The 19,084-nt window shown below is 30.9% G+C and overlaps 1 protein-coding gene across 2 annotated transcripts; it reads right to left on the bottom strand.

Moving 5' to 3' along the window:
- Window positions 1-13,633: 13,633 nt before the first annotated feature.
- On the bottom strand, window positions 13,634-15,822 carry LOC149494318 (NAC domain-containing protein 37-like). Of its 2 annotated transcripts, XR_016322240.1 has the most exons (3): window positions 15,322-15,822; window positions 14,779-15,180; window positions 13,634-13,831 (listed from the first exon to the last, which is right to left on the bottom strand). XR_016322240.1 is itself a non-coding variant. In XM_089725297.1 (2 exons), exons 1-2 carry the CDS (start codon window positions 15,757-15,759, stop codon window positions 14,860-14,862), a joined length of 759 nt encoding a protein of 252 aa, XP_089581423.1. In that variant the 5' UTR covers window positions 15,760-15,822; the 3' UTR covers window positions 14,721-14,859. The 2 variants fall into 2 exon arrangements, 1 of the variants encoding a protein (XP_089581423.1); XM_089725297.1 differs by lacking the exon at window positions 13,634-13,831 and having other exon boundaries at window positions 14,721-15,180.
- Between the last annotated feature and the right edge of the window lie 3,262 nt (window positions 15,823-19,084).

A 19,084-nucleotide genomic window follows, 5' to 3' on the forward strand; every position in this document is an offset into this window, starting at 1 on the left:
AAGCATTTTAAAAATAATTATAAATTTATTTTCTTTATCTTTTTAAATGGTTGTAAGCTTTAAAGTTTAAATTACAAAACAAATAAAAAAATTATTTTCAAAATAAAACTGAATTAAACTACAGTAATTTTTTTTCCACTCATTGATTTAATGAATCTTGTTGGCCAGTCCAATTTAATCTGAATTAAGTGGAAAATAAATCAATGCACATCATGCCTTACTACTAAAAAAATTAATTAATTTGATAATTCAATTTTGACTTTTAATTTTAAAAGTAATATCAATAATCAAAATCAATTTGTACTAAAATTGATAATTGAATTTTTTTTTTCTCCTGCAAAAATAACTAAAATTTTTCTGATTAAACTTAAAAATAATACATGCTAACAAAAATAGGAATTATACCTCAATAACTCATAGATATTCATGACAGGCATTTCCAAGTGCATAAGAATGAGATTAAAAGAAAGACCAACACGATGAAGATAATGGCTTATTTTCCGTTGACAGCCCCTTCAACTTCCATTCCATGCACTTTGAGCATCAACTTATTGATTGTTCTTGGTGACGATACTAGGGTTGGGATTACGGTGTAACTGAACTGAACTGAACTGAATTGATTCCATTCGGTTGACCGAATAGATTCCATGTCGATTGAAATTACACTAAGCTGTGAAAAATCGATTCAAATATCAAATCAAACCAGATTGATTTGGATTTGGTTCAATCATTCCAAATTAAATAATTTATTTTGGGCGTAAAAATCAATTCGATTCGCTAGGCAAGTGATCAAAGGGAAAATTGAAAACCATTCGATTATTATTATTTTAACCGATTAGTAACCGATCTCTAAAAAAATCTAACCGAATCAAATTGAAATGAGTTGATTAGGTTCAATTATTCGGTCCGGACCAAATACTGCTCACCCCTAACCATATCATCATCCACTTCAAGCACCATGATATAATATTACTCATTGTTACTATTATTCTTCTCATTTTCATTATATTCATTGCTTGTTGTTAATGAACTCTCTGAACGACAAAATTCTTTCTCAATCACCATTTTCCAAAAAATTTATTCCTCATCACAGCAAGTTAGCCATAAGTGCACCTTTCCTATATTCTTATTTACGTGCACAATGCAAAATAATTATTGCACCCTAACTGTAACCACAGAATTTCTATAATAATGTAGTTTTAGAACATTACAGACATCGATTAGATCACGCACATCCCTTAAAGACCTGTGTGTTGGCTAACCTCACCGTTGTTGAAGTCCTTCAATTCATCTGTGAACTCTCTCGAATAGGTTTGTACACATCACTTCTTTTCTACAAGCTTACACCATCCAAGAAAGGATCCACATTGGTTGTTTTGACAGTAATAATACAATCGCTTCTTATTCTTCAAGGTCTCAGAAATTCGTAAACACAGCTTGCTTCCCACCACTTGCACATTGTATTTGGAACTCTAGATTCCATGGTTAAGATCTCGTTGCGCTAGATGAAGTCATTCCTCTTTGCCAGACATGCAATGCCAAAAATCCTAGCTTTTCCCGTTTTATTCAAGGCAAGTCAAAGTCCTTTGATTTTGTCTTTTTATTTTAACATAAACAATGCTTTAAGATCATTTTAGGTACAAAAGTTTATTCTCTCTCATCTAAATAAGTCATTTTAGGTTCAATTAACAGGAAAAACGAGTGTTTTTGGATGGAAGGGCAACTTGATTTAACGGATTTAAAATACAGGGAATATCTATTCTTAAAATGCAATGATACACTAGTTAATATTAACAAATACAGGAATAAAATAGTAATTTCTCTACATTTTATGTCACAATTAAAATTTGCACATGTTACTCTGCTCGAATGGTAACTAATGATAATAATTTTAAAAACATAAATTAAATCCCTCTAAAATACTAAACTTTAAAATCCTTAAATTCAAAATATAATTTGTGAACAGCTTCAGGAACATCACTTCAAATCTAGTCAAGTATTTCCAAATTAATGGTAATCACAAATTAATATAAATACAACTAAAACAAAAATTCTGATTACATGCAATTAGTGGATGCTAAAAAATCTTTATTAATATGAAAAAACAGAGCATAATTTGTATATATTCATAAGCATAATAAGAGAGCAACTTATCTTATATGTGGAAAATAAGAACATTTCTGACTATTCAAATATTAGAATTACCTCTATCTCTACATACACTTGCTAATCTAGGTTCATAAGTTAAGATGTTCAGGGTTTATATAAGTACTGAAAGTGTGGTTTAGAAGAGCAGAAAATTAAGGAAGAGAAGGAAATTCTGCAGAAAATGAAAAAAGCTGCAGATTTTGTAAGTGTGAAGAAACAAATATTCACTTCTTATATTTTCCATTACAGCATAATGTAAACATTTATAGTAGAGCTAGTCTAAAGTTTGTTCACCAACCTTCCATAAGTCAAGGAAGGTTGTTCACCAAACCTACCTAAAAGCAAGGTAGTTCAACTACTTCTTGACTACAACAAAATCTAAATGACTTTAACAAATACCTCCAAAAACTATCAACAACACTTGCATCAATTTCTTCAATGGAGCTGTAGCTGTAACTTTAACACTCCTCCTTGATGCAAGAGTTGAGACAAACACCAAGTCTATTCCTAAGAAATTCAAATCTTGGTTTTTGCAATGCCTTGGTGAAAATATCTGTTGTTTGGTCTTCAGAACTACAATGAACAATCTGAATTTCATTTTCCTTTTCAGCTTCACGAATTGCATGGTACTTGATTTTTATATGCTTGGCTTTTCCATGGAAAATTGGATTCTTAACCATAGCAACAGCTGATTTATTGTCACAAAGTATTTTAGTTGGATTTTCTTGCTGAAAATTCAGATCCACTAACACCTTTCTCAACCAAATAGCTTGATTTACAGCAGCAGATGCTGCAACATACTCTGCCTCTGCAGTTGATTGAGCGACTGAAGCTTGCTTTCTTGTTCCCCAGCAAATGACAGCAGAACCAAGTGAAAAACAAAAACCAGTAGTGCTCTTCATATCATCCAATGACCCAGCCCAATCACTGTCTGAGAACCCCAACAACTTCACACCATTTAATCTTCTATAAAACAAACCAAATTCAGCAGTCCCTTGCACATATCTCAAAACTCGTTTGGCTGCTGTAAGATGGTTTTCAGTTGGAGAATTCATGAATCTCGACAGTAAATTTGTTGCAAACATAATATCTGGTCTTGTTACAGATAAATACAGCAAAGAACCAACCATGCTCCTATAAGTTGAAGCATCTATAGAGTGAGAACCATCATCCTTTTGCAATTTTATTCCATGGGCTGTAGGTGTACTCACTGGTTTGCATTTGCTAAGTTCAAACCTTTTAAGCAGCTCCCAAGCAAATTTCTTTTGTGAAATAAAAATCCCTTGCTCATCTTGAGCAATTTCAATCCCAAGGAAATAGCACATTAAGCCAAGATCATTCATCTCAAAAACCTGCTGCATCTTCATTCTGAATTCTTGAATTAATTGTAAATTGTTGCCTGTGACAAGTAGATCGTCAACATACACAGAAACGATAAGCACATCACTTCCTTGTTGAGTTACGTAAAGTGTTGCCTCATTCAAGCTTCGTTTAAAACCCAAATTCAGCAAGTAATGATCAATCTTGGCATACTAGGCCCTTGGGGCCTGTTTTAAAACCATAGAGTGCTTTCTTCAACAAACACACTCTATTGCTTCCATCATTAAAAACCTTGAGGCTGCTCAATATACACTTCTTCCTTCAAAGAACCATTTAAGAAAGCTGATTTCACATCCAATTGAAAGACTTGCCAACCTTCACTTGCTGCTAGTGCCAAAATCAATCTAATAGTGCCAAATCTTGCAACTGGTGCTAAGGTTTCTGTAAAATCAACCCCTTGCTGTTGAGCATAGCCTTTAACAACATATCTTGCTTTATGCTTATTGATGGAGCCATCAGAATTTAATTTCAATTTGAATACCCATTTAGTTCCAATTACATGCTTATTCAATGGTCTAGGAACTAAAATCCATGTTTCGTTTTTCATAATCATCTTCAACTCCTCCTCCATGGCAGCTCTCCACTCAGGCAATTTAAGGCTTCATCCACCTGAGTTGGTTCAAGTGAGACAACATTACATCTGCTGTAAATTTCATCTAGGGATCTAGTCCCTCTAATTGCATAATCATCTTCATCTGATTCTTCTTCATTGTCAACTGGAAGTTCTTGCTCTTGCTGAAAATCAAGAACTGATTTAGAATTTTCTAGTTCCATTTTACTCCAATCCCATTCACCTTTCTCATCAAATTTGACACTCCTGCTGACATACACCTGTTTAGTAACAGGATTCAAAATTCTGTAGGCTTTGGATTCACTGCTGTAGCCTACTAAAATTCCCTTTTTAGCTCGTTGATCCAATTTCCCTCTTTTTGCATTTGGAATAAATGAAAAACATATGCTTCCAAAGATTTTGAGATGACCTACCGATGGTTTAACTCCAAACCAGCTTTCGAAAGGAGTTTTTCCATCAATAGCTTTGGTTGGAAGCCGATTTTGAAGATATACAGCAGTGTTTACAACTTCAGCCCAAAGAACTTTGGGTAGATTTTTCTCAAACAAGAGACATCTCGCCATATTCATCACAGATCGATTCTTTCTTTCACTTACACCATTTTGTTGAAGTGTGTAAGTTACTGTTAATTGATGGTGAATGCCTGCTTCTTGCAAATATTGCTTGAATTGATTGGATGTAAATTCAGCCCCATTATCAGATCTTAAAATCTTGATTGGGGAGCCAACTTGATTCTCTACCATTGATTTAAACTTCAAGAACATTTTGAAAACTTCAGATTTGAATTGGAGGAAATATACCCAGCAGAATCTGGTGTAGTTATCAATAAACAATAGAAAATACTTGCTGCCATTGTAAGATGAGACACTCATAGGGCCACACACATCAGTGTGTATTAATTCAAGTTTCATAGAAGCTCTCCATGCTTGATCAGATGGAAATGATGTTTGGCTGAGTTTGCCTAACTGACATATTTCACATATACTGCTGTCTTCTTCAACTATAGATGACAAATCAGCAACTAACTTCTTGGATTGCAGCAATTTTAATGAATTGAGATTGGTGTGACCAAGTCTCTTATGCCACAAATCAGATTCTTCTTTATGACTCAAGCAAGATTCTTCTTCGAAGTCTCTTAATTTTAGAGGAAAGCTTCTCCGTTTCATTTTGACAGCAAATAACTTTGAGCCAGAAGGATCACTTATTTCACAAGTTTTATCTTTAAATAGCAAACTGTAATTCTTATCCAGCAATTGACCAACCGAAAACAAGCTTTGATTTAGTTCTGGTACGTAAAGAACATCGGAAACAAGCTTTGTACCTGAAGGAGTTTGTACAATCAAATCTCCTTTGCCTTTGACATCAACAAGCCTACCATCTCCAAGTCTGACTTTTGAAGAATAGTTTGTATCCAAGCTATCGAAATTCACCAAGTTTGGTGTCATGTGGTTAGTGCAGCCACTATCAACAAGCCATGCTTCTTTAGCTTCAATTGAGACACCACATTCTTCAATTTCATTTGCAGCAAATAGTTGTTCTTCATACTTTTCAGAATTTTCGGTGACTTGTGCATGATGGGCTTGTGTTTGTTGATTCTGGTTTGTAGAACAAACTTTCTCGGTGTGACCAAATTGCTTACAAACCTTACATTGAGCTCCAGGTCTAAACCAGCAGTAGTTCTCAGTGTGGTTTGTTTTTTTGCAATGTGGACAAGGTGGAAATCTGTCCTTCCTCCAATTTTTTCTGAAATTCTTCTTCATTTTTGGTTTTCTGTCAGTTTACTGGCCTCTTGAACCTCCTTCTTGCATTTTTGTTTTATGAGTCACAACAAGAGCCTTCTCTCCAATGGTTTCTTCTTCCCTATAGGCTTTTCTTTGTTCTACAGCTTGTAGAGCATTTGAAAGCACATTTAAGGATATTTGTGACATGTCCCAAGTTTCTTCAAGAGAAGAAATCTTGGCTTCAAATTTTTCAGGGAGAGTCACCATAACTTTCTCCACAATTCTCTTCTCTTCTAACTCTTCTCCCAACAATCGAATTTGGTTTACAATTTTCATAACTCTATCAATGTAATCTTTCACCTTTTCATTGTCCTTCATTTTCAACATTTCAAATTCTTTTCTTAAATTGAATATCTGCATCTATCTAGTTTTTTCAGATCCATGATACTCAATTTTTAACTTCTCCCAAGCTTCATGTGCTGTCTCACATGTCATAATCTTGGTGAAGATAGGATCTGCAACAGCTGCATGGATATAGGACAGAGCTTTTGGAGCCTTAGCAACCTCTTCTTCATGTTGTCTAATCTGCTGAAGGGTTGGATTTTGATTAAGAGGTGGAGGTACTCTGTTTTCCTCCACATACTGCCATAATCCAAGCCCCTTGAAATAAGCTCTCATCTTCACAGACCAAACATGATAGTTTTCCCCATTAAAATGAGGTGGTGAAAGAGACATGCTGCTGGAAGCCATTTGCAGAAAAGCAAATAAACAGAAAAACTTCACAAATTCTGGTTTATTTGGTGGCTTTCTCTATGATTTTCACTCAAACACACACACAGCCCTTTGAGATCAAGGTTGCTCTGATACCACTTGTTGGTTTAGAAGAACAAAAAATTAAGGAAGAGAAGGAAATTCTGCAGAAAATGAAAAAAGCTGCAGATTTTGTAAGTGTGAAGAAACAAATATTCACTTCTTATATTTTCCATTACAGCATAATGTAAACATTTATAGTAGAGCTAGTCTAAAGTTTGTTCACCAACCTTCCATAAGTCAAGGAAGGTTGTTCACCAAACCTACCTAAAAGCAAGGTAGTTCAACTACTTCTTGACTACAACAAAATCTAAATGACTTTAACAAATACCTCCAAAAACTATCAACAACACTTGCATCAATTTCTTCAATGGAGCTGTAGCTGTAACTTTAACAGAAAGTAAATGAATTTATTACCTATTAAATTTCAAATTTGAAAAAAGCAATATCACACAAATTAATTGAATTAAGACTCATCTCAGATTCGTAACTTATGGCATAGTCTTAAATTAGTAATACATATAATGCAAAATCTAATAACTTAGATTTTTTTTACCTTTTAAAATAAATTTGAGATACGGAAAAATCTAAAAAAATCTAAATTATCTAAAAAAAAGGTAAAATGTTATAAATGACATTAATTCAATTATTTCGTCTTACTTTTTTTAATTAGAAATTAAAAAAAAATAAACTGATTTATTATCTGTTAGAGTTTTTATAAACCCTAAACATCTTAGCTTTTGTGTGTTGCGAATAATTTATACTTTATATGAATCTGAGACGAGTCTTAATTCAATTAATTTGCATGATATCTTTCCAAATTTCAAATTAAAAAGGTAATAAATTTATTTACTTTCAGTAATTATATAAACCCTAAACAACTTAACTTATGAAGCACGGTTAGCAAGTGTATGTAGAGACAGAGGTGGTGCTTGTTGATGAAAGAATCCCCATTGCAGTAGTCATCGCTGCCATAGGTGGTGGTTGTGGAGAGAAATGGGAGGAAAGGGGCAATTTCTTAATGGTCAAAGGCAGAAATGGTGTTATTATAATATGATAGTAAATTAAAAATAATACTAATCATTTTATTATAAAAAATCAGTGCTTTCGAAATTAAAAATTGGTCATCAGATCAATCTAAGATTGGGTCACAAGTCTAAAACAATTCAATGGATTTGAATCAATGAAACTTTTCGAAGTATTTTAAAATAAGTATAAATTTATTTTATGGCTTTAAGCCTTATAGTTTAAATTTAAAAATATATATATATTTTCAAAATAAAAATGAATTACAACAAAGCAATTTATTGGCCAGTCTTTGATTTAGTTGATCTTATTGGCTAGTCCAATTTAATCTCAAATTAAGTGGAAAAGAAATCATTACATATCAAGCATTACTGCTAAAAAAAAATATTTTATTAATTAAGCAATTAATTAATTTGATAATTAAATTTTTTACTTTCAATTTTAGAAAATAACATCAATAATCAAGATCAATTTTTACTATAAAAGATAATTGAATTTTTTTTTTTTTTGTGCAAACCATTGATATCCAGACTATATTACCAGGGACCACCTCATCCGGCTCAGAGTTTAGTCACAATTAAGGCCCTTCATCCCTTCCTGCAGGTGCGTTTATTGGGGATCAAACCCAATAGCCCTTCACACCTGCTTTGCCAACTGACTGTAATTTTGAATCTTTTTTATACTAAAATAACTAAACTTTCCTCATTAAACTAAAAAATAATGCATGCTAACAAAAATAGAAGTGAGTTATACCTCAATAGCTCAATAATTCATGACAGGCATTTCCATTGACCGCCACTTCAAGAAAGACCAACAAGATGAAGATCATCGGCGTATTTTACATTGACAGCCACTTCAACTTCCATTCCATGCGGTTTGAGCATCAGCTTTCGGATCGATCTTGTGACGACATCACAAGAATGTGTCAATTGTGCAATACTTGGAAAACACAGTAATTGACATATATAGTATTAGACATAGATATCATATTCACATACATAAAGAGAGCAAATTATATTTTATATCAAAATAAAAGCATTTCTAACAAGTCAAATACTAAAATTATCTCTACATCTGCACACGCTTGCTAACCATGCTTCAAAAGCTATGATATTTAGGGTTTATATAAGCTATGAAAAGCAAATAATTTTGTTATTTTTTCAATTCAAACTTAAAAATTAACTACATTTAGGTCAATCCCGGATTTTCAAGTTCTCAAATAGTCTCAAGTTGATATTACGTGTTATACAGAATCCAATGACTTTAAATTTTCTTACCGTTAAAGTAGATTAATTTGAGATTCGGAAAAATCTAAGAAAATCTCAAATACTCTGAAAATGTAAAAACATTATTAATGACATTAACATAGGACAATTCTATAATTACATCAAAACATTCGTGTATATTCATAGTCTATTATATAGATCTTGTAGATATACTTCTAAACGATTTTTGACATGTTGTAATAAAATATTCTATGAAATATATTTTCGGTTTATTAATAGTTTGAGCTAAGAAATGCATTTTATTACATCATATCACTTGAAGCCTGTGATGGGGGAGGCTGTGACTGGTATGAGAGTAAGCTTCTTAGGTTGAAAAGATTGTGTAGGTCTAGTTTGGAGCAAGTCGTTTAGGCTCAAAGGATTACTTAACTCTGAATGGAAATGATCTGTTTAAGCTCGAGGGACTACTTATGTTTAAATTAGAATGAGCTGCTTAAGTTCGGCATGGATTGCTTAAGTCCAAATTTCAAGAACTGTTTAAGTACGTTTAAGTGTTGAGGGGCTTACGCTCACCATGGACGTCTAAGTTCAAACTTCAAAGATTGTTTTAAGTCCGTTTAAACGCTAAGTTACTTAAGCTCGACATGGATTACTTAAGTCTAAACTTCAAAGACTGCTTAAATCCATTTGAGCGTTGAGTTTACGCTTGACATGGACTATTTAAGTCTGATCTTTAAGGATTTTTCAAGTCTACTGAAGTGTTGAGCTGCTTAAGATCGGCATGGACTGCTAAGTTTGAAAAAAATGATCATGGCACGGATTTTTCTCAAAAATTTTTGAGAAAAACTTGACATATTTGATATTTCTAGTCCCTTAATCAAATTTCGCTTTTGATCTCCCCTCATACGATCTTTCCCGAGGACAAATTATGATAAGCGAAAAAAACATGAATTTTACCCAATTAATAACATATTTAAAAAATGTTAAAAATGCTAATATCTGTAGAGAAATTAAGAAGAGAAAGGGAAAAAGATCTGTCATGAAAAATAATAATCTGAGTTTGTTAATTAGCCAAATAAAAGTCTACCTAATTATCATTAAATTTTTTATCGTTCATTCACAATAAGTTATAAGCATTAATGTGTAAATTTTTCACCATGGTTTATAAAGTAATCAATCATAAAAATCATTGAATTGCACTTATCTAACAAATAAACTTATATTTGGCTATAGTTTTTGAATGAAAACAATTTTGTGTAAGCTTTCTATTTCGCATAAATTTCTTCGAGAAAATTTTGTGGCATCCTTCAACTGTTATTTTCTTCGAGAAAATTTTGTGGCATCCTTCAACTGTTATTTTGATCTACTGATACTTCAATATATATAGTTGCACTTACTAATTATACTTTAATTTGTAAAATTATTCTATTAGACATTCTTATTTATAAAATTAAATCAATAAATATTTATTGGATATTTAAAAAAATATGAAAATTGTTATTTTAAAAGACATACTAACCATATATTAAATTTATATTTTACATATAAAAATAAAATTCTTAACAAATTTTTATTATTTTTTATGAAAAAGTATATAATATTATCGAAATTCGTAATTTTAGGTATGCAATCTGCATAATAGATTAAAGACATATAGATAATAAATTATACAGTCCCAATTGTCGTAGTCATTGCTTGTCGTCGTCTGTTTCCATGAAATTTTCCAACTCAGCTTCCTCATTACTTGTGGTGACGCCAACAATCAATAGTGTTTGTTCATGTCTAGCTGATGAGTTATGAAAATAAAAATAAAAATGGCGGTTGGGAAAGGAATATGCAATTCAAAGAGTTCATCAACCATCAACAAAGAATATGACAAACAAGAGAATAGTATTATTCTTCTGATGTCCATCGTATTCTTTGTTCACTGTTGATGAGCTCTTTGAACTGCAGATTCTTTTTTCCTAGCATCATTTTTATTTTTATTTCGTGTAACTCATCAGCTAAGAGATTTGGACACCAACTAATATCATTGGAGTCATCACAAGCAATGGAGAGGCCGATAAGAATATGCTTGAGCTTGACAATTAAAAATATTGATCAATACTAAAAAAAACCTGCAGAAAGCAAATTGTCTTCTATATGAAAATAAAAACATTTCTAACTATTCAAATCCTAAAATTACCTCTATCTCTATGCACAATTGCTAACCGTGCTTCAGAAGTTAAGATGTTTTGAGTTTATATTTACCTTTTCAATTTCAAATTTGAAAAGATATCATTCAAATTAATTGAATTAAGAATCTAATAACTTAGAACATTTCTAACTATTCAAATCCTAAAATTACCTCTATCTCTATGCACAATTGCTAACCGTGCTTCAGAAGTTAAGATGTTTTGAGTTTATATTTACCTTTTCAATTTCAAATTTGAAAAGATATCATTCAAATTAATTGAATTAAGAATCTAATAACTTAGATTTTTTTTTTACCTTTTAAAATAAATTTGAGATATAGAAAATCTGAAAAATCTAAGTTTTCTAGAAAAATGGAAAATGTTATAAATGACATTGATTCTATAAATTAATATACAATAATTATTTTCACAAGCACTAAGAAATTAAGCACTGAGAGATTAATATACACATTCCTTGCTCAATCCCAATTTTCCACTTCTATTTCCCTTATTTTCTAATTAATTAGAATAATTTTTATAACAGTAAGATTTTAAATCTAAACTTCAAATAAATCTTAATCAACTCTTCTCAAAAAAAAAAAAAAAAAAAAAAAATCTTAATCAACTAAAATAAAAAAAAATGAAAATTATTGGATAATAAACATGTTTAGTAGCACACTGAGGCATAGTCTAGTGGTAAGTGCATATACGACCTGACAATAGATCCAGGTTTGAATCTCCTTTGCAAAATCAAAGGAAAAAAAATTCCTTTGCACTGTTTATAGATAAAATTTTTAAAATTCTTTTTGAGTTTGGGGTGACCGGGCTCCCCCAAGTTCCCCCGCCCCCTGATTGACAGCCACTTCAACTTCCATTCCATAGACTTTGAGCATCAGCTTATGGATTGATCTTGTGACAATATCATCCTCCACAATGAGCATCATGATATTAGTATTACTCGTTGTTACGTTATTCCTCCCATTTGCATTATATTCATTGCTTGTTGTTTATGAACTCTCTGAACTACAAATTCCTTTTTCAATCACCATTTTCCATTTCTTTTGCTTCTGCGGACATCAAATTATTATAATCCAATAAATTATAGCATCTTTTATATTACTAGTATTATAAGTTTCATATTTAGCATGCTTAGGCTTGTCAAATATTTGCTAATGTGCTATACCTAGAAGCTATAATATTCTTTATGAAGCTAACGATAACTATTGTGCAAGACTTGGAAAACATAGGAATTGACATTGTATTAGATAGAGATATCTTATTCACATACATAAAGAGAGCAAATTATCTTTTATATCAAAATAAAAGCATTTCTAACTTGTCAAATATTAAAATTACCTCTACATCTACACATGCTTGCTAACGATACTTCAGAATCTGTAATATTTAGGGTTTATATAAGCTCTGAAAAGTAAATGATTTTTGTTGTTTTTCCAAATCAAATTTAAAAATTAATTGCATTTGGGCTAATCCTGAATTTGAAATTTGTGGAATAGTCTTAAGTTGATATTATGTGTTATACAGAATTCAACGACTTCAATTTTTCTTACCGTTGAAGTAGATTTGAGATACGGAAAAATTTAAGAAAATCTCAAGTACTCTGAAAATTTAAAAATGTTATTGATGACATTACGATGCTATAATTACTTCAAGATATTTATGTATATTCATAATGTATTATGTAGATCTTGTAGATATACTTCTAAATGATTTTTGACATGATGTAATAAAATATTGTATGAAATGTATATTCAGTTTATTAATAGCTAATACATAAATTTGATCCTGGACTCTGGCAATTATTTTTGTGGAAGTTCAATTATAACTATTTTCACATTTCAGTAATAACTCTACCCCTCACCAAAATAAAATAATTTTACAAGAGTCCAGTGATGACCCTGCACTTTCATATTTCATTTTGGTGAGGAGCATATTATTAATGAATGTGAAAGCACCGGTCATGATGAGTCTCTCCCAAAGTTCAGGAGTCAGAAAGGATAATCGCTGAAAGTATAGGATCTTATGTCAGAGTTCATAAAGAATTAACAGTACTAATTAGTTAGTTAGTTAGTTATTATGGAATAGTAATTGGTATTTAATTTTATTTTAAGGAAATGCAAAGATCTCCAGAGAGAGAGAAAAAAAAAAAAAAAAAGACAAGGGGGAAAAGTTTCCCGCTCCTTTAAACTCAGTTCATTGCAATTTAGAACATGATATGCAAGATTGACTTACATAACTAGTAAATTCAAGGATGGATCACGTCCTGGCATTTAAGGCTACATTGTCCTAAAGTTCATAAGACTCATGTAATTTGTAGAGCAGAGAATATCTATTCAGCAATTAACTTATTCATCTTCTCAGACGGATCAAATGAAAGGCAAATAGCTTTCTGTTTGAATATAATTTGATGCTATGATAGTACTATGCATAATCAAAGTCCAGTATATGGTCGTTTTCCACAGTATGACATTTATATCTATGTGTGTTACATATATTCTTACATTTCAATAATAGAAATTTAAATAAAATTAATTCAAATGACATAGTAATAGTGCAATACTTTCTTTATAAAAACACTAAAAACAAATATTTGTTATATGAGTTTATTACATATATTATTTTGGTATTAATTTGCTAAGCTTAAACAAACAACGTGTCCTTGAGAGAGCTTTAGTTCAATTGTAATGGATTGTCAAGTACTATTCAGAGAGCTTTCATCCTTCTGTTATGATTTTGCAAAGAAATCTGCAAATCACACTGTTTATATGATAGTTAGGGCCAGCAGCAGTTTCACATGCTAAACAATATAGTAACAGCAGAAATTGCAAGAACAGGATTAATTGATGGGATTTTGCAATAAACTAAGCAATAAACATCAATACATTTAGAAAATTAAGAAAATTGAGTATCTACCAGGCTCTCTTTATGGCTTGATTAAGGTTAGAAAACAGCCTTTCAACTTAATATTCTTGTTGCTGCCTTTGAGCCTGACATTGCAACACCGTTCTTAGACAGTATTGATCTGAAAATGGTCTTTTTGATGTTATGGGTTGTTGAAGGAATGTGCAAGAACTTGTATTTTGCAGAAGGTGGGATTACAAAAGTTTTTGGAAATTGCAGAAGAGAAAAGGATGTTGTAGACATTGTTTTGTTTTCTCCTTGCCAGTCTTTGTTTCTGGCTCATGGAGAGAAAACTGAAACAGACAGGTGAAGGGTTTATAGGGTTATTTATGCTTCTGTTGAAGATAATGTGGGTCCTGTAACTGAAGTACTGAAGTACTGAACCCTATTTTTTATTTTTTGTACTCAGTGAGTTTGTCTATACACGAGTCACAAGTTGTGAACTTTATTGTTTAATACTAGTACTAGAATATCAAAAGGAATAATTTTAGCAGATCTAGAAACTTTATCTCTAACAATTTCCCCACTTCCTCTTCATATTACATTTTTTCCACTTTCATTAATTGTTCATGGAGGTAGGAGAAATAGATAACTCTTTTGCAGGAATAAAATATTAAATAGAAATTAAGCTAGATGATTAATTAATGCAATGAATTAATACAGACAAGAAATATTGGAACCATATTTCAAGTTTAAGATTCTGAAGATAGACATAAAATCAGGAACCACCATATGTATATATATATAACAAGTTGGAGTTCAAACTCAATTATACTTTTTTTTTGAAAGAGAATTACACTTACAGTTTGAAGTTAAAAAGTGATTGTCCCACTTTGTGAAGTTTTGGAGTTGGAGCAGTATTGGATAGCTCTCAGCTTCAAAATTTAAGGACACTGATCATAGAATAAAATATCATCCCAAAACAGTAAATCATCATTATCTGCATGTTCTGGAGTTCTCTCTAATCTAGGGTTAGGATCTCCAAAATTTTCATTCTCACAGTAGGCTGAAACAAGATTGTCCTGTCTCTCTAAGCTAGGATTAGGATCTCCAAAATTCTCATTCTCCCAGTAGGCATAGCCAAGATTGTCCTGTCGCATCTTCTTTGATTTTCCGTTTCCTTCTTCTTTCTCGACAGAATATTCTCTCTTCCTTCCAAGTGCATCTTTGTTATAGATTCTACACAGAACATACTCTCCCTTACGCTGCAAAATCAATGAATTAAAAAATTAGTATTTCCATCAAACTGACATTACAAACTTTTTAGAAATTAGGGCTAAAATAATTATAAACAAAAAGAAAACGAAACCCTAAAATTAGAGTTATAAATGAAAACATTTACCCACCCCTTCATATTTGGATGAGAACTCGGTCATTAACCAAAGGCCGTTTTGGTTTTTCTTGCCTGTTTCTTCAAATCTAAATTGTTTTTTCACATACAAAATATTACCGTCAGAATCAAGAACTGGCTTTCTGTTTTGGTTTCTCCAAGTTCCTGAGGGCGTTCTTCTATCTCTTCTCTTATCGGCCATTCCCTTCAATTTGGTGAAAACGTAGAAGAATCCAGTTAACTGGCTGTGAAAGATATTCCAGGGATCATCATCATAAAGGGTGTTTGGATCACCATCAAGCGTCTTCACCACATCAAGTGTCAGCGTCTTCTCCAGCTTTGATTTAAGATAATAGAAAACAAGTTCTTCATCAGTGGGATCGAAGCGATACCCACATGGAAGCTCTGCCGCCTCCGCTAACCCTGATGGCAGAATCAATGACCTTGCCGCCATTGTTCTCTCTCACTCCCCTAATCAATCTTTACGCTATCTCACTTGTAATCTTCCCTAGTCGCTATTAAGATACTAAACTTTTACACTGATTGAGCAGTTATACTTATATATAGGCTTCGGTGCCTCTCTTTCGGGCTTTATCTCTGGGTCCTTCTTTCTTTCTCTCCAAGTTATATATTCTTTTAATAATTTTAAAAATAAAACTTAAATTAACATTTTCACATTTATATTTTAAATTTGAAACAAATATTAGATAATTTCTAAATTTAATAATCCAATGTAAACCATATTAACTCAACCAAACTATATATAAATACTACTTGTATACGGTTTTAGAAATATACATTTTAAAATTTTTTATTTTATTTTCTTTAAATTAAAATATATGAAATTATTTGTTTAGAAATTATAAAAATGATTACCGGTTACTTTATTTTTTTTACTGACTTGTTTACAGAATTGGAGAAAAATAAAGAGTAATTATTGAAATGAATTTTTCTATAATATTCAAATTATTTTTTGATTGAACGATTATTATTTTTTATATTATTTAAAAATAGCATTTATTGAGTTGAATTGCCTTTTTTTTCCATTTAGTCAGAAATTAACTTCACTAATTAAGTTAATAAAAGAAAATAAATATATAATATTATTCCAATTTTTATTCATTACTAATTTAATTAGTCTTTTTTTAGTTAAATAATTTTTTCTCTTAACTTAGGTGTTAACTATTTATTTCTTATATTATTTCCAATTGACATTTACACTACAAAAAAAAACGCTAAATTGCGACCGATTTTTGCGACCGACATATATGGGTCGCAATTTTGCGACCGATTTGCGACTTATAATCCATCGGTCGCAAATTTTGGCGCTTAAAATTCCCGCGATTATGGTTAGTGATTTGCGACCGCTGTAATAGGGATTTGCGACCGATTTTGCGACCGATCTGCGACTAATTGGTTATCGGTCGCAAAATTTCGCGCGTTAAAAATGGGCCAAAGTTCTGGGACCGATTGGAGACAAAATTGCAACTGATTTTTTGCGACCGATATTTTCAGTCGCAAATCGGTCGCAAAATTTGCGCATAGACAAACGACATCGTGTCATTAAAAATTGCGACCGATTTTATAAACTTTGCGACCGATGAGTCGGTCGCAAATATTAGGGCTTTAAACGCCGCGCCCTCTCTTTTTTCTTTCTTCTTCTTTCTCTCTTCTCCTTCTCCTCTCCTCTCCTCCGTCCGCAGCGCCGCACAGGCCCTTCCTCACACCGTTCTAGCCCGCCTGACGCCGCCAGCCCCGCCCCCTTTGCACTCCGGTCAGTCGGTCAGTCTGTTTCGAAACAATCTGAGGTTAGTTTTATTTTGCGATTAATTTTTCCAAATTTTTTTTTTCGAATTTATTTGTTTTTCGAATTTATTTGTTTTTATTATATTAAGTTATTGTTGATTTTGTATATTGTTATTAGAATTTTGTATATGGTTGCGATTAATTTATTTTGTATATGGTTGAGTTGCGATTAGATAGGTATTATTGTTGGTATTATTGTTATTATTAATATAATTATTGGTATTATTGTTGTTGTTATTATTATTATTATTATTATTATTATTATTATTATTGTTATTATTATAATTATTATTGATGTTCTTATTATTATTATTATTATTATTATTATTATTATTGTTATTATTATTATTATTATTGTTATTATTATAATTATTTAATGTTGTTGTGTTATTATTATTATTATTATTATTATTATTATTATTATTATTATTATTATTATTATTATTATTATTGGACCGATACTATTATTATTATTAGTATTATTGTGATTGTTATTATTATTGTTATTATTATTATTATTATTATTATTATTGTGATTGTTATTATTATTATTATTATTAGTAGTAGTATTAGTATTATTAGTATTATTGTTGTTGTTATTAATATTATTATTAATGTTTTTATTATTATTATTGTGATTGTTATTATTATTATTATTATTAGTATTATTGTTGTTGTTATTATTATTATTAGTATTATTGTTACCTTAAGCGATTGTGATTGACAATTCTGGCAATTAATCTATTAGCATGCGTTTGTTTGCGGAATAAAATTAAGAGAAAAATTAGAATTAAAGATATGAATTATTGAAAATATTGGAATCAAGTGCATTTCACCGTATTATTTCTCTGAAAATTTAATATAAATCATTTTACACAATGAATGATATCAAAATATTAAATATCCATTCAATTTTTATTATTTTTTACTGGTTATATCTTTTTTTAACTAATAAAAAAAACTAGCTAATTTTGATTTTCAGGTGGAAACTTCCAATTAAACGCACTTAATTGTACCAAAATACTATTTCACGCTTAATTATAAATATTTTCTATTTGTACATCGAAGTAGAAAAAAAAAAGAAAATTCAGGCATCATCAATATAATAACTGTATATTCTACAGTAGACCAAGAAAAATTGATTTGATTTTAATGGCCCAGCTATTATAATTAACTTGATCCATTTTGAGGCCCAGCCCACAAAAACTTCATTTTTCCTTTTCCTTTTATCTCTAGATCCGGCACTACGTCAACCCATTTCATATTTTGAAAGTTTATATATGGTCTATGAACAAATATAGTATTTTTTTTTTTTTTTGTAATTGGAAATTGAATATTCCATTTAAAGAGATATATTAAAAATTGGGCCTAATATAGGGGAAAAGGTTGAGGTTGAGAATATACACATGATCTACCGTTGGAGAAATAACAAAAATGATAGCAATTGATTGAGACTTAACTTACTAAGGCAACAATCCAAAAAACACGTGTTTCTGACTTATGTTCTTTAATCACTCTTAAAAAATAAAGATATTTACAATCAATTAATAACTAAGAAAAATTAAATTGAAATCACATCCATTCCCCTCATCTTAATAAAAATAATTACCAACTGCACAACCACCAGAAATTGAACGAGTTAGAAGGATGAATTTTTTTAACTACCTCACCAACTCGGAAGCGAATTTATTACAAAATTAACTGATTTGATAGCTACTTTATTAGACCATTTCAAAGTCTGCAACCACTTCGTTCTAGTTTCAAAGTCTTCTTTGATAGAATATAATATAGATTTTTGAAGAATAATTGGAATTTATATAAATTATTTTTGTGTGTTTAGGTTATTACATGTTCTTAATTATTGGCAACTCTTTCTTGAGAAGTTTTGGCTGTGTTTTTCTTTAATTTATATTATTGTCGTTATTACTCTTAAATATGTTTTTGACTTAAATGAATGATGAGTTTGGATTGGA

Source organism: Jatropha curcas, chromosome 8, assembly GCF_041381405.1.
Source record: "Jatropha curcas cultivar XTBG-Jc1 chromosome 8, XTBG_Jcur_1.0, whole genome shotgun sequence".
In the NCBI taxonomy this organism is placed as follows: Eukaryota; Viridiplantae; Streptophyta; class Magnoliopsida; order Malpighiales; family Euphorbiaceae; genus Jatropha; species Jatropha curcas.